Source organism: Ranitomeya variabilis, chromosome 6 (genome assembly GCF_051348905.1).
Source record: "Ranitomeya variabilis isolate aRanVar5 chromosome 6, aRanVar5.hap1, whole genome shotgun sequence".
NCBI classification, from domain to species: Eukaryota; Metazoa; Chordata; class Amphibia; order Anura; family Dendrobatidae; genus Ranitomeya; species Ranitomeya variabilis.
The window spans coordinates 386,274,642-386,286,930 of NC_135237.1; the positions used below are offsets into that span (position 1 = coordinate 386,274,642).

Consider the following 12,289-nt stretch of genomic DNA (forward strand, 5'->3'; position numbering starts at 1 on the left):
CGTCTGGCAAGTTTGCATCTGTCTACCTTTTGTTTTAATATATTGGAAAGTGCAGCCCTCTGTGCTTTCCTCCACAGAATACTACACAGACAAACAGTATACTGTGTTCAGTTTTGGGCACCACATTTTAAAAAAGACATGAACAAACTGGAGCAAGTTCAGAGAAGAGCGACCAGAATGGTGAGTGGTCTGCAAACAGTGCCCTATGATGAATGGTTAGAGGATTTGGGAATATTTAGCTTGCAAAAGAGAAGACTGAGAGGAGACTTAATAGCGGTGTACAAATATTTGAAGGGCTGTCACAGTGTAGAAGGATCATCTTTATTCTCATTTGCACAAAGAAAGACTAGAAGCAATAAGATTAAACTGTAAGGGAGAAGACACAGATTAGAAATTAGAAAAAACATTTTAACAGTTAGGGTGATCAATGAGTGGAACGTGCTGCCACGAGAGGTGGTGAGTTCTCCTTCAATGGAAGTCTTCACACAGAGGCTGGACAGACATCGTCTGGGATGATTTAGTGAATCTTCTAGCATTGAGCAGGGGGTTGGACCAGATGACACAGGAGGTCCCTTCCTACTCTACATTTCTATGATTCTATGTTTTTTCAATGGGTCTTGGTAGACGAATACCTAGGTATCCATTTTGTCCTGAGTGTACGTGCCTGACACGTTTTTATACCCAGAACCACATTAGGCCAGCTTGGAATGGACTGATGTGGGACATCCCCATCTTTGTGACCGCAGTGTGGGATTGTGGCACAAGGTAACTTAACTCTTTAAAAACAGCAGCTACTTATCCATATCAGTGAACATTGGCTATTTGCTCAGTTTCATGCCAGGTTTTATACGCAGAACTCATTTGGGCCAGTCTAGTGTAGACTGAATCTCATGCAAGGCATGCTTAGCTATATGACTGAAGTGCAAATTCAGCAGCTCAGATTCAGAGGTTGAATGCAAAAGTTACTTATTGAAATAAGGAAAATGTGTCTGATCACTTTCATGTCAGCTTTTATGATTAGAGTGTGATATATGCGGTTCATAAAAATGTTACTCTTTTTATACACCATTTACTATTCAGTGTTAGTTTTTACGTTCAATACCCGTTTGGGCCATCGTGAAGGAATCTAATGTGACACCTCATTATATGTGTATTGGCACTGTGAGATCAATAGGTTAAATCATTAAACTCTTTACAACCCTAATTACTTATTCAAATCAGTGAAAAGTTAACCAATTTTATGCCAGTTTTTATTTCCACAACCCCTTTTAGGCCAGCGTGAAATTAATACAGTTTGATGTGGGGCTTTTCGGCATGTGTGAGTTCCGAGGCTCAAAGTCATTTCATTTTTTGGGGACACCAGGTAACATATTCAAATCAGTGAAAAATATCAGTCTGCCCAGTATGATGGCTGCTTTCATGCCCAGAACCCATTGGGCCAGTCTTCCCTAACTGTAGCTCATTTTTTTTGGTTTGCTGTAGCTTTTTGTACTTTGTTGCTCCCCTTTTGTGAGTTAGGCATTTGATTTATATAGTGTCCAGGTATCTGACCAGTTGTACCCCGTTCCTGCTCTGTCCTCATCCACACTGAGGTCATGTGGCACTAAGATGAGATTTTAATACTAGAGGATAAGGCCGTCCCAATTGGGTACACATTGTTGCGGTGGGATGGCTTCTATGCTTTTTGGATCTAAAACAGTGTTTCTTTATTACCTTATATTATATATGTATACTATTATTTACTTACTTACAGCACGGTATTTCTTCATTTGGCTTCTTTCTTGCTTTTTTTTCTGTTAAATGGCCACAGTGTGAACATGCTCTTATACGTTGCATGCACACCAACTTATGATCCGACACATTTGTTTTTGGCTTCCCATAACTGTGCATTGGCAGTGTGAATTTAGGGTATGTGCACACACGTAGAATAGAGATTTTAGAAATCCGCAGGTAAAAGGCACTGCATTTTACCTGTGGATTTACCACGGTTTTTATGCTGATTTTGTGCGGATTCCACCTGCGGTTTTACACCTGTGGATTCCTTTTGTGGAGCAGGTGTAAACCGCTGCGGAAACCGCACAAAGAATTGACATGCTGCGGAATGTAACCCACAGCGTTTCTGAGCGTTTTTTTCCGCAGCATGGGCACTGCGGATTGCGGTTTCCATAGGTTTACATTGTACTGTAAACGCATGGAAAGCTGCTGCGGATCCGCAGCAAAATCTGCAACGTGTGCACATAGCCTTAGAATTCCAAGGTCATTTAACCCTTTAAATAGCATCCTATTTTGATGGCTATCGGTTTGGTTTGTAACTGCTTTCAAGCTTTTTTTTTCACCATCAGGGAGCCTCAAAGCATAGTATCTCATTATTCTGAGAAATTTTGCTGGGAAAATATTAAAATTCACTTTTTTGTTAATAGGAAGCCAACTTCTGCCCTCAACAAGTAACTTTAGCATGGTAATCCAGAAGTTGTCCATCATTCTCCCTGCTATCACCATCCCATGGAGGCAGAGAATAAGTCCTCAGCTTCTGTTCTGCACACAGTGAGGAGAAATAAAGAACAATCCTCACTTGCCAGCTTCCCCCTCCCCCTCCAGTAATAAGCTAAGCCCCGGCGTTGGCTTCCAGTCTGGCGCTGCTGACAGTGTGCATCGCTGATGAGCCATAGAGGAGGCAGCAGCTCCCCCTGATGCCAGGCTAGGGGCTCTGCTGGAAAGGGGGGCTGTATTGTAAGCAGGAGGTCACTGATTGGAAAGTGAAGCTGAGCCCTGAGACAGGCATGGGCATGCAGGTCAGTGCTGGATCTGTGCAGGAGTCCTGAAGCCATGGAGGGCGACATTGTATCCTGGGAGCAGGGTGGTCTCCTCTGCTTGGACAGTGCTTGCTCCTGCTCACTTGTGGCTCTGGGATTAGCTGCTAAAGTTTGATGGTCCGGTGGATTTTGGAGGAGTCTTAGTGCCCAGGACCTGCTGCAGAGGACTGTCATATACACTCATATAGTGCCATCTGTGGAGTGCTGCTGCTTTCCCCCAGTATAGCGCTCACTGCCTGCCTTCCTTGCGTTGCCCTCCTGCTGCTTGATACTATGCGACAAGCAGAGTCTTTGGATTTGCTTCACAGTGAGGGATTTTGCTGTTTTAATGCGGATTTCATCGCAAAAATATTATTAAATCCCGATATTTGTAAAGCTTCCCCTCAGAAGATTGCAAAGGTGGAGCAAGCAGAGGGAGCAGATGACAAACCCATTAATCCTTTCAATGCATGGGAAGCCCCAGGAACCGCTCCTGTGTGAACCGGCTGACTGGTCCTGGCTGCATGTGGCTGCGCTCCTGGATCAAACTAAGGCTTCATTGTGATGGAGATGAGCCAGTGACCATGGCGATCCGGGGATCTGCCGGGGAGATGTGATCTAGTGTGTGGACGCAGTGCTTACAGACTCTTCTCCCCTGTGTGCGATCATGGTGATTACTTGAGAGGAAGTGGCAATTCCTACTCACCCATCCTATTCCCCCGCACTGGAAGTCCTCCCGGATCTAAATGGAATTAGTGGAGATCGAAGCCCCTTGTGTAAGGAACAGACATGGTCCATGGGCGCAGCTTGTGTCACAGTGAGTATGGCTTCAGCCGCAGCTTCCCCCTAACGATGTGGAATGGACAGACAGACACAATCCTGGCATTGCTGCGGCTCATCCTGCCCATGATTGCTATGGCCCCAGATTATTCAGGTGCAGGACAGGCTGGGCAGCCCCTGTATACAGTGCTCTGCTGCTGCTGCTGGGGTATATACATTGACATTCTGGAGATGTAGCACAACTCCTTCCATATACTGCTGTGTGCTGTGGTGGATGGAGGTACAACAGTGCCCTTTCCTCTTCTGCAGTGATTAGTGAATGCTGTGCACAGCAAAGTGCTCCCTAATATGATAAAGGGCTGTATATATATATACATATATATAGAGTGTGATGTGCTAAATGGATAAGGGTACTGCTGCTAGTATGTTTGCCCAGAACTATATTAAAATTGCTTGGACAGTCAGTTTCACTACATTAAATATTCACAGGCCCTTTAACTGTGTATGTTAAGAGGGTTGATTTCCATAACTCATTAAGTACCAAGGACATCTCCATCTGTGAGTCGATCTATTGGGCTTTTGATGCTGCCCTACATGTATGTGCATGTGGTTAATAGGCATTGTCAGTCCTCTCTTCCCTGTAAGTTAGTTGCACCGATCAGGATTAGGATGCCGTGTAATATACAATAGATCTGTGCCGATGGCATCACATTCTGGGTCATCAAATACTTTTCCTGATGAAGATGAATTTGGGCGTCTTTCTATCTACCGTAGTAGTGATGGAGATGACTATTTCTTCATGGCCGTGGCTACCTGGGTGTATGAGGAGTTCAGCAGAGCTCAGATCACCTTATCTAGTGACGGTGAGACATAGCGCATTGTCTGACACAGCAGACACACTTCTGTATCCTCAGGGATGGCTGATGTACTACAGGGCGCTGCATGCGATACTATACACAGAGTATCTGACCATATAACCTCTTGTCTGCCCGGTGCTGTAAATAACCTGCAATGCTGTATATGGTGGACAACATGGAATGGTGACTAAACAGCAAGCTGTCTTCTTTTATTGCAGTTGTAACAAGTCTAATTATTCTGCAAGTGTCTTGGGCAACCAAAAAAATAGGAGGTAAGTACGGCAGACAGAAATATTTCTTACTGAAGTTATTGCGTGTTCTGATAAATATGATGTATAGTTAATGTAACATGTCAATATTTTACTTTGCAGAAAAACAAACCGCTCCAGAAGGGCAGAAATCATTGCAGTGTGGATCCTGGACAAAGTATTCCGATGGAGGAATTTTTACCTCTCCCAATTACCCCAACAAATACCCTCCTGACAGGGAGTGTATATACATAATAGAAGGTAACTATTTGGAGAATTGAGCAAAGTACTGGCTTTACAATACACAATGCATACGATTCCATAGCCGTCCTCTGGATAATTCAGATTTGGTCCATATTACTCCTCAGACATGGGACCAAGACCATAAAGTCCAGATTCACAAGGTTAATTGTATCCCCCTTATTAAAACTGTAAATACGACTTTTGGAAATCTTAGCTAATTGAAATCTGAAATTATGTCAACATTCAAGTTCATTTTCCCCAGTGTTGTCAAGTCTTCTTGTGCTTCAGTGAGAGATTAATAGATTAGTAAAGGGAGGATTTAGGAAAAGAGTGTGCTATAATTTATCAAATGCTCTCAGCCTCCAATCCCTAAGGAGCTATTCACCATTGTGCATTACAGTATGTCTCTTTGTGAAAACTCTGAATAATATTTCTGTTGTTTATGATGGATCAGAGGTTTTAATGGTTTTTATAATATGAAATCACTTGCGGTTTTGTAGGCGTGTTAATCATGGAAAAGAAGAACTACTTTCTATGTGGGTGGACTTTTGTTCCTACTCTACCTATGTAGACAAAACTTTTGTAGACAATGACTCTTGTGTTCCACCATATTTTCTTTGGTTCAGAGACATGGAAAACTGAACCGTGTAAGGTGGTTATTCTGTGTTTTATTCTGTGTCTCACATAAGGCTGGTGCTTTATTAGAAAACTATCGCCGGTAGCGGTAACCATATTAAAATATGTATAACTCACATGAAAGTGTCTATTTTGGTTAATTTTTTCGGCCAAATAGACCCGGTCAAGACTGACAATCTGCCTCACCGGGCTTATCCAGCCTGGCCGCCCTGCTTGCCACTTTATAATTGGATTTGTGTGGAGCGCAACGTTAGCTCTACTTCCCTCTATTCTCTGTATTGTGAACAGATGCCATGCAGGCATTGCAAGGTGCAGGGAGTCCATGGGCATGAGACTCCAGTAGGCCATGCCCCCACTACCAGCATCTCGGTCACCTTTGTGACCATGGGAAGACACTCAGGAAGAGGATCCTTTGCCCAGCAAGGGCAGAGATAGTAGAAAGCACAGAAGAGAGTAAATTAGAAAGGAAGGGACAGGAGGTTGAAGCAGTAAGGAGGAAGGAGACACAAGGCCCAGCGGTGCAGAGGAGGGGGTGAAAAGGAAGGGGGCTGGAACTGGCAGCATGCTACGGGGGGGGGTTCTAAGTCAAAGAGAAGACGCTGCTCAAAGTTCCCCTAAACCTACTGGTAAAAATTTTCTTACAGTTTCCACTATAGTCACCTCTGGCACAACTTATATACAGAGGCTGACTAGTTAATGGTCCTGCCGGTTATTGCAGGGGGTGAGGAGTAGGGGGAAGTTAGTGTCATACGAGCAAAAAAAGGCCGGTACTTTGGGTACTACCTGCAGTGTAATTGTAAAGTGTAATTTGTAGAGTTTGTGGACAGCATGCATGTATTGATAGTGATGTAGTATGAGGTGCACGACATATATGCAATGTGTGGCATCTATAATGCACATGATGTTTCAGTGATATCAGTGCTATCATAAATCTAGTATGTGACTTTGGAGATGGCAGAATTAATTCTCAGGACTCTTGTCCACCAGCCATGTCCGTAACAGTCACCACTGGACGGGGACCTGCAAATCTCTTTAGCACCCAGCATTTCCAGCTTCTCTTTTGATTAGCCGGGCTGGCACAACGTCATCATTGTAGCATGATGCACACACGGCATCACACCAGCTGGTGAATCAAACAAAGGTCCAGGAGGTACAGAGATTCACAAGCCTGAAGTCCAGAAGTCCCAGATTACTGACCTGGCTGATGGACTGGAGTCCTGCAAAATTATTTTTCCTTTTCTATGTGAGTGACATGTGTGAATGATGTTTGTGTATCATGTATCTGATATGTGGGTGACGTGAGTGTGTCATGTATCTGATGTGTGAGTGATGTGTGTGTATCTTGTATCTGATGTGTGAGTGATATGTGTATTTGTATCAAAATTGTGAGTGACGTGTGTGTATCATGTATCTAATGTGTGATTGACTTGTATCAGGTACCTAATATCTGAGTCACATGTGTGTGACATGCATCTAATGTGTGAGTATCTGATCTTTCACATGTATCTAAGGTGTAGGTGGCTTAGGTGTCAAGCAGATGTAGACTACATTTGTTAATGATTATACTCTCTGCGTAATTTAGAGATGTAAGTTTTAATCTGTTGCATGCAGTGATGAGAAAATTCCCTTCATGTGAAGGATCCTGGTCTCTGCACTGATCCTTCCACAGTCCGTTCCCGATGTGCTTGAGTGACTCCTCCAGTGATCTCCTGAACGGACACTACCGCCGTCTCAAATGGGCGAACACTTGCATAGTTTGCAGCATGATAATTTGCCTGTGTAGACGTGGTATCTGACCACTGTATGGTAATTGTATGGCACTATTATTGTTGTGCTGGTGCTTGTGAAGTTGTAATTTTCACTTACCTCCTGGTTAACAAAACAAGTGTATTTTCCCCCTAAATGTTTAATTAGATGATTCCATGTGTCATTTACTTTCCTTCTTGTTTTGTGGGTGCACATATAAACAGGAGGAAATAAGGAGCATATAATATTATATAAACAATTATCTTTTATTGGTACAAAATATTAAAACAGTAATACATTCCAAATGGTTGGTGTTACCCAGTCAAGCACAAGAAGGGGAGGTACCCCCTATATTGCCCCCATATATAGATACATAAATGATCATAAAAGGGAGAGCAAAAACCCCCCACAGAGAGAGTAAAGATAAGCAAACCCGGGTATGTCTAGAGCCAGTGCAATAGCCAGAAAAGGCTGGAATAAAGATGGTACATAGTACAAAGTAGTATGGTAAATACCACCGGTGAGCTTACCAATAAAGAGGGCAAAGAGGGGGGTCCCACCGGAACAAAGAAGCGCTTCTTATGTATCTATATATGGGGCAATATAGGGGGTACCTCCCCTTCTTGTGCTTGACTGGGTAACACCAACCATTTGGAATGTATTACTGTTTTAATATTTTGTACCAATAAAAGATAATTGTTTATATAATATTATATGCTCCTTATTTCCTCCTGTTTATATGTGTACTCTATGGAGCTTAATTTGTCTGGGGGCACTTAATGTTTATGTGCTTGGGTCCAGACTATCGCTATGACTTTGGGAATTTTGTTAATATTGTTTTGTGGGTGGTAAGGATTGTGACTAAGCAATGGGAAATTGACTTAAGCATGTACTTTGCACCTCTATTTTTAAAGTATTTTTTGGAAGAGGGATACGTATTTTTTGTGTGTTGGAGGGGTTTGCGCTAGAGCTGCTTCTTAGTCCTAGTCTGGCTCAGAAATGGTGTGGTCAAGCAGGGTTCATGTCAGGGCATGGTCATAAAATAGCAAATCAATGGAGGCCAAATTTGAACACAGATCACAATCTAAAACAATCAAAGTAGAATAAATGCACCACCATTACAATTGTAATTCAGAATCTTATGAATCAAGTAGGTACAAAATGCTCTATGGAAACATTTAAATTGGCCAGTGGAAATATAGTAAGGCCCTCAATGGATTCCAATAGTATTATCAGAGTATAAGTATAGGATAAAGGTTCTCAATACTTATAGAAGTAGGGATTCTGAGTCAGGGCTCTTTCACACGTCAGTTTTTCGTGTATGAATTCTATTTGTCCTTTCACGGAAGGTACTAGCATCTGTGATAGTCTATGGGATTGTTTACATGTTCAATTTTCTACCTCGGACCCAGTAGTCTGTACAAAAGTACAGAGACTTGGCCGAAATTGACACGCAAGTTTACGGGTAGATGAAAAAATCAGACAGCACTTTAATGCCATCTGTGGGCTATCTGATTTTCTTGTACAGTTCTAAAAGAAAAGCTTGATAAACTTTGTTTTTTTAATCTACATATAAGAAATGCTGATTAAACTCTGACCAAACTCTGGTGGTTAAATCTGACCAACTGACCAAATTCTGAGAAAAACCTTTGGTGAAACTCGGGACAGTTTTTCTCATATGAGAAAATCACTTATTTGATCACACTATGTAATCACACAGCTTGACATATCCCTTTATTAGCTGAGACAGATAACTGCTAAGACCAGAATCATTCGTTATACAGATGACAAATTACCCTTAAATGGGACAGTGTAATGTTTAATTTCCCCCCATACATTGTAGATGATTGCTGGGGATTCTGGTGGCATGATCTATGAATGAAGACCTGTGTTAGAAACTTTTTTAAGATCAGGGTCTGGAGTGTTGCACAACAGTTAGATTTGCTGAAGGGGTGCCACAAAATGTTTTCGCTTTTGAATACTATTTGTATAGTAGTTTAATTTGGACATATTTGTTATAACACTTCAAGGATGTAGCTGTTATCACCTTATGTCAGTATTATTTAGTCACTGTATGATAGTGTATACTGCACTGGGGATGGCGCTCGACAGTAAATTATCGCTGCTGTGCATGGTAGACACAGAACTGTTAGGCAACTGTATAGAAATGGTATGTGGACAATTTATTACACATTTATTTGAAAACCGTGTTGTACGGGGCACTGGCGGACACAGGCAGAAAACGACCCCTGTGTAAGGACAATATATGGGCCCTTTGCAGCCCAAGAGCTCCTAAAAATTGAAAATTGCACCTGCTTTGGAGGTAGAAATTGACCTTCTTACCTCTATGGCCCCTGTGGGGCTGCACAGGCTGCACCAATGATAAGTCCACCCCTGGTATGGGTGTGATGGGGGTGATAGAATTGAAGAGTCAGCCTTTCAAAATAAGACCAGCTTTGCTTTTGACCCTAAAGATAATATAGCTTTACTATGAAAAAAACAAAACAAAACATTGGGTTAATAAAAAACTGTTTAATATATTCCCAAAGGGACAACTGATATTGTGGAACATACTGCATATTTTTCTGAATAATCTAAGAAAAATCTAAGAGAGTCCTGAAAATGTGATACTCCCAGAATGTTTTTGAATAAAGTCTTCTTTCCATTTCATTTTGGAGTTCTAGTGATATTCTTACCATCATGTAGCAAGCAAACATTTCATTTATGAGTTCTTGCACTCATGACAGAATGACCTAAACTAGAGCACTTAAAGGGGTTTTCCCATGAACAAAACTTCATTCTAATCAATGAGCTTGAAATTATAATAATTTCCACAATTGGATGTGTTTAATAAAAATGTTGCTGTGCTGAGATAATCTTATTAATGTGCCCCTGCTGTGTACTGTGTAATGGATGAGTCTGACCGTACAGGAACATGGTCTGGGCAGGGGAGGAAGCAAAAGACTATACAGACATTACAGCAGGGGATCACAGCTGATTCTTTTTGTGATTTAAACAATGTTTTACTTCTTAGAAAGAATTGTTTGTGATCCCATACTGTAATGTCTGTATACTTTTTTTTCTCATCGCCCTGCCCAGGAGCTGTGGTTTGATCAGACTATGTTCCTGTACGGTCAGACACAGCCATTACAAGGTACACAGCAGAGGCACACTTATGAGATTATCTCAGCACAGAAACATTTAATATAAACACATCCAATTATGAAAATGATTATTATTATGTGATCTATTGATTAAAATGAACTTACTTTTATTAGTGGTGAAACCCCTTTAAGGCCGTCTTCATTTGTAGTCAAACACTTTTGCTACCTACAGCACTGTAGAAATATTAAACCCATGATATTGTATGTCACTATTGCTACACACACAAAAGCATGAGGTTCTTATCAAACATTCTGATCAAAGTGTGTGCCCATCTGCCAGCCACAACAACCTCTTGTACATGGTACCTTTTACTAAAGACTCATATCTTTATGATTAGTCGACAAATGAATTTGGAGATAAAATGATTTACCGTATATACTCGAGTATAAGCCGACCCCCCTAAGGCTACTTTCACATTAGCATCGTACAACGCACGTCGCAATGCGTCATTTTGGAGAAAAAATGCATCTGCAAAGTTGCCCGCAGGATGCATTTTTTCTCCATAGGCTTGCATTAGCGACGCATTGCGACGCATTGCCACACGTCGCATCCGTCGTGCGATGGATGCGTCGTGTTTTGGCGGACCGTCGGCACAAAAAAAGTTCCATGTCCATGTCCCTGAACATTACAATGGGGCAGCGGATGCGTTGAAAAACTGCATCCGCTGCCCCTTATTCTATTTCACAGTATGCGTCGGTACGTCGGCCCGACGCACTGCGACGGGCCGACGCAGACGCTAGTGTGAAAGCAGCCTAATTTTGCCACAAAAAACTTGGAAAACTTAATGACTCGAGTATAAGCCTAGGGTGGGAAATGTAGCAGCTACCGGTAAATGTCAAAAGTAAAAATAGATACCAATAAAAGTAAAATTAATTGAGACATCAGTAGGTTAAGTGTTTTTGATTATACGTATTGAATCTGGAGCCCCATATAATGCTCCATACAGTTTATGATGGCCCCATAAGATGCTCCATATTAAAATATGCCCCATATAACCCTGCATAAAGGTTAATAATAGCCCCATAAGATGCTCCATACAGACACTTGCCCCATATAGTGCTGCACAAACATTAATTATGGCCCCATAAGATGCTCCATAAAGATATTTGCCCCATATAGTGCTGCACAAGCGTTATGGCCCCATAAGATGCTCCATATAGACACTTGCTCCATATAATGCTCCACAAACATTAATTATGGCCCCATAAGATGTTCCATAAAGATATTTGCCCCATATAGTGCTGCACAAACGTTGCTTATGCCCCATAAGATGCTCCATACAGACACTTGCCCCATTTGCTGTTGCTGCGATAAAAAAAATCACATACTCACCTCTCATCGCTCAGGCCTCTGGCACTTTCAATATTCACCTGCTCCTCGTTCCAGCGCCGCTCCGTCTTCAGCATCTTCTGCACTGACGGTCAGGCAGAGGGCGTGCACTAACCACGTCACTTCGCCCTCTGACCTGAGCGTCACTGCAGAAGACGCTGAAGACGGAGCGGCGGTGGAACGAGGAGCAGGTGAATATCACACAGCGCAGCGCTCCCCTCCCCGTTATACTCACCTGCTCTTGGCGCTGTGCAGTCCCTGCTTCCCCGGCGCCGCAGCTTCTTCCTGTACTGAGCGGTCACCGTTACCGCTCATTACAGTAATGAATATGCGGCCCACCCCTATGGGAGGTGGAGCCGCATATTCATTACTGTAATGAGCGGTACCATGTGACCGCTCAGTACAGGAAGAAGCAGCTGGCGCCAGGGAAAAGACCTGCAGGGACCACGCCAGGAGCAGCTGAGTATAATTAGACAGCCCCCACTCCCCCTCC

General features: G+C 42.5%; 1 protein-coding gene across 5 annotated transcripts in view; it reads left to right on the plus strand.

The window, feature by feature from the left end:
* Window positions 1-390: 390 nt before the first annotated feature.
* Window positions 391-12,289, plus strand: part of NETO1 (neuropilin and tolloid like 1) — a 358,129-nt gene continuing 346,230 nt past the window's right edge. For 2 of the 5 annotated variants that reach the window (XR_013216996.1, XM_077270102.1), the window contains exons 1-3: window positions 402-3,609; window positions 4,648-4,701; window positions 4,801-4,938. Coding sequence is in view for 4 of the 5 variants with exons in the window: in XM_077270102.1 (XP_077126217.1) it covers window positions 3,582-3,609; window positions 4,648-4,701; window positions 4,801-4,938 (220 nt within the window). In the remaining variant the exon portion in view is untranslated. Of the gene's footprint in view, window positions 3,610-4,647; window positions 4,702-4,800; window positions 4,939-12,289 lie in introns of all 5 variants that reach the window. The other 3 variants (XM_077270103.1, XM_077270104.1, XM_077270101.1) reach the window with 3 other exon arrangements.